General features: G+C 60.8%; 1 protein-coding gene across 1 annotated transcript; it reads right to left on the bottom strand.

Annotated features, from left to right (window-relative positions):
- Positions 1-833: 833 nt before the first annotated feature.
- FZD5 (frizzled class receptor 5) lies at positions 834-3,347 on the bottom strand. Its single transcript, XM_053363110.1, has one exon. It carries the CDS (start codon positions 2,793-2,795, stop codon positions 1,083-1,085), a length of 1,713 nt encoding a protein of 570 aa, XP_053219085.1. The 5' UTR covers positions 2,796-3,347; the 3' UTR covers positions 834-1,082.
- Between the last annotated feature and the right edge of the window lie 410 nt (positions 3,348-3,757).

Genomic DNA, 3,757 nt, shown 5'->3' with positions numbered 1-3,757 from the left:
CACTTTGAAAGTAGAGCCTCCCTCCAAATTGATACTCCTTTATATCCGAAAACTTCAGTAGCACCTTTTTGTTGAAACAGACAACGTAGCGTGAGAAAGTTCCGCTACCAGGAAACTTAACATTTGCCTGACTGCAGCTGCCCACCCCAACCTAGTGGAAAGGACTCTAAAACTATCATTTCACCAATTAAATAATAAGTGTCCTAAGGACCAAACTAGATTGTGTGGGAGACACAGAACACAGGAGACACTTGGACGGAGAGTAAGCTGCCCTCAAAGGATGTCTCTGAAAACTAGTTGTTGGGAATCGCACGGGGCTGGGGCTGGTCTGGCTGCACTCTGGGCGTCTGCTTGCTGGGCGTCTGCTTGGCCACTGTGAGAGCTGGTGCTGGACTGCAGGTGCCTTTGGCCTGATTCAGCAGTGCTGTTCTTACGCTCTTAAGCAGACACACACCGACCTCAATGGGACTTGCTTCCAAGTAAACATGTATAGGATTTCACTATCCTGAATAGGAATGCAGAAGCCAAGAACAGTGGATGTTCCTTTTCCTGCCATTTGCTCCTCCTCAGCTGCTTTCCCAATGGTGCAAGGAAATTGATTGGGATGGGGGGACGGGACTCATACTGAGCGGATAAACAACAGGAAGAGAAAGGCTAAAGCAGCCCCTGCCCTTCAGAACTGCATCCTCCAAGACTGCTTTTTCATTATACCTGGAAACTAATTCACACATACCCCACGTAAAGTAAGAGTTCGATCTTAGCTTGCTCCTTCCGCACTTCCCCAGGAAGGACAAAATGCATTCCCAAGGCTCTTAGTAAACCCTGCAATCTTGCAATATGGGCAAAGCAATGTGTCCATTTCCCCCCCCCCATTAACACACCCCTCTTTTGTGTCTCCAAAAGAGGAGATGGAGCAAAGAGTTTCACAACAGACAGACCAAATGACAGGTTAAAAAACAAAGCTCCAGGGGTTATTTCAAAACCTTTTTGCAGTTGGGAGCTCAAGTCACACTGTGCTTACCTGCTCCCAACTACGACCAAGTAAGGTGCTTTGGGGTTTTTTTGCTCCCCCTCCCTTTTTTTCAGACGTGGGACAGTGGGACTTGTTTGTGGTAAGGAGCAGGGTTGGGCAGCCCACTCCTGGCCGTCAGAGCTGCGCTCGCTTCGCTGTACATGCCGGTGCTCCCAGGCTTCCCGCTCCGGCAGCACCTGCTTGTGAAGCGTCTCCAAGACTCGAGGGTCTTCCCCGACCAAATCCAGACCCCCGAGGTGATTCCCACCACCAGGCACATGAAGTACTTCAGCATAAAGACAGCATAGTCAGGCTTGACCTTGGGCTTCTCCCCAGGGCAAGAGCAGTTTTGCGCCGTCTCCCACCGTTCCCGATAGTGCTGCTCATAAATGTAGCAGGCCACCACTATGGTGGCCGGGACCGTGTAGAGCACCGTGAAGATGCCAATCCGGATCATCAGCTTCTCCAGCTTGTCTGTTTTGGTGCCCCCTTGCTTAATCACACTCCGGATCCTGAAGAGGGACACAAAACCGGCCAGCAGAAACATGGTCCCTGTGAACAGGTACACCACCAAGGGAGCCAGGACGAAACCCCGCAGCTTGTCTAGGTTCTGGTTGCCCACATAGCAGATGCCGGCCACCGGGTCGCCATCCACCGAGCTCAGGGCCAGCACCGCGATGGACTTGACGCTGGGGACGAGCCAGGCGGCCATGTGGAAATACTGGGAGTAGCTAGCAATGGCTTCGTTGCCCCACTTCATCCCGGCAGCCAAGAACCAGGTGAGGGACAAGATGACCCACCAGATGGAGCTGGCCATGCCAAAGAAATAGATCAGGAGGAAGACCACCGTGCAGAGGGCGGGGCCCGTGGTCTCGTAGTGTATGTGGTTGTAATCTTTATTGCAAGCCACGCTGGCGTGGCCCACCACCAGCCGGATGATGTAGCCGATGGAGACGAAGAGATAACAGGCGGACAAGAAGATGATGGGGCGCTCCGGGTACTTGAATCTCTCCATGTCAATCAGGAAGGTGGCCACTGTGGTGAAGGTGGAGATAAAGCAGAGGACAGACCACAGGCCTATCCAAAAGGTGGCAAAGGTCTTCTCGTCCTGGGTGAAGTAGGGCTGGAAGCAAGGGACGGCGCAGTTGCGGACGTGGCCTGTCTCAATCTTGTTGTAGAGCGGGTGGGACTCTTCGGAGATGAAGACCAGGGGCTCCCGGCACTCACACGCCCGCTTGCAGCCGGCCCCGTTCAGCGGGGTCAGGTTCCTGTGGGCACCTTTGGAGGGGCGGGTGGGCTTGGTGAGGAAGGGGGGCAAAGTGGTGGCGGCCTCGGTGCGGTTGTAATCCATGCACAGCATCTCGGCGTCGCCCAGGACGGGCAGCTTGTCGCAGTTCATCCTCTCGGGCCAGGCGAAGCCGTACTGCCGCATGAGGGGAGAGCAGCCCGCCTTGGCTCTCTCGCAGACCGAGCGGCACGGAGGCAGCGGCTTGGCGTAGTCCAGCAGGCAGATGGGCGTGTACATGCTGCACAGGAAGAACTTGAGGTCCGGAGAGCACTGGATCTCCACCAGGGGCCAGAACTGGTGCACCTCCAGCCCGGCCTCGTCCTGCGTGTCGTGGTTGAACTGGTTGGGCATGTAGGTCAGGTTGTAGCCGATGCCCTTGCACATGGGCACCGTGATCTCCTGGCACACGATGGCCTTGGAGGCGGCCGCCGACGGAGCGGGAGCCTGAAGCAGCAGCAGCAAGAGGCTCAGCCACGCGTCGCGGAGGCCGGCCATGGGGGAAGGCGGCGCTGCCTCCCGGGGGGGGGGGGAGCGCGCTGGGTTTAGGTCTTCGGATCGAGTCCCGGGAAGGAGAGCCGGGGGGTCCCCGTAGCAGCAGCAGCAGCAGCGTCGCCCAAGGCGCACATGATACGAGGCGCCCCCTCGCAGTCCGCTCCGAGCCCCGCCAAGCCAGTCACCCCAAAGTCCTTCAGCGCCGGCTAAAGGCGCACCTGGGCGCTTCTGTTCCCCGGCCGGCCGGGCGCCTTAAGGGGGGTAAAACCCGGCGGGACGCGACCGAGCGAAGAGGCGAAACTCCATAGCAAGGCGGCGCGGGGGTGCTTCTCTCCCGGCTCATGCTCGCAAACTCGGCGCCGGGCAGGCGGAGGCGCGGGCTCCGCTCACAGGTCCCCCGACGGGATCGCCAGGGAGAAAAGTTTCTTCGGCGAGGCCACGGGCGCCGCGGTGCCAAAGTCCCTCCGCGCGGAGCGCACGCGAGCCATGCAAGCGGGACGCGCGTCCTGGCCCGGCCCGGGGGCCCTCACTCTCCGGCGGGCAGCGTTCGCCTGCGGGGCTCGGCCAGCGCGCTGGGCTGGCCGCGTGGAGTCGCCGAGGAGCCGCCGCCGCCGCCTGCCATGCCGCCCTGGCTGCTTCGGCCGCGTCCGAGGCTCCTTCCGGCCGGGTCTCCCGACGGGGCGCTGCGGGCGGAGGCTCGGGCACCAAGCGCCACGCCGCCCAGGCTCGGGTCGCTGTCTGGACGCGCGCAGCCCGCCAAACGCGCCACCGGCGGCGAATGAAGCGCCCAGCCGGAGCCACCTGCGCTCTAGTGCCTGCGCGCCAAGACCGCCCACCCGCCCCGACGGGCCCGCCCACCCGCGCCGGAGGCCGGCCGACGCACTGGCCCCGGAGCCGCCCCTCCTCGCGCCAGAAAGAAGCCGCGTCGGGGCAGCCGGCCGGGGAGGGAGACCGGGAAGGCTGCG

Source organism: Podarcis raffonei, chromosome 1, assembly GCF_027172205.1.
Source record: "Podarcis raffonei isolate rPodRaf1 chromosome 1, rPodRaf1.pri, whole genome shotgun sequence".
In the NCBI taxonomy this organism is placed as follows: domain Eukaryota; kingdom Metazoa; phylum Chordata; class Lepidosauria; order Squamata; family Lacertidae; genus Podarcis; species Podarcis raffonei.
Note: the sequence above shows the minus strand (reverse complement) of the source record. Positions and strands in the feature narration are given on the sequence as shown.

Excerpts from the sequence above, each read along its gene's own strand:
- FZD5 (XM_053363110.1), bottom strand. The coding sequence starts at position 2,795 with ATGGCCGGCCTCCGCGACGCGTGGCTGAGCCTCTTGCTGCTGCTGCTT.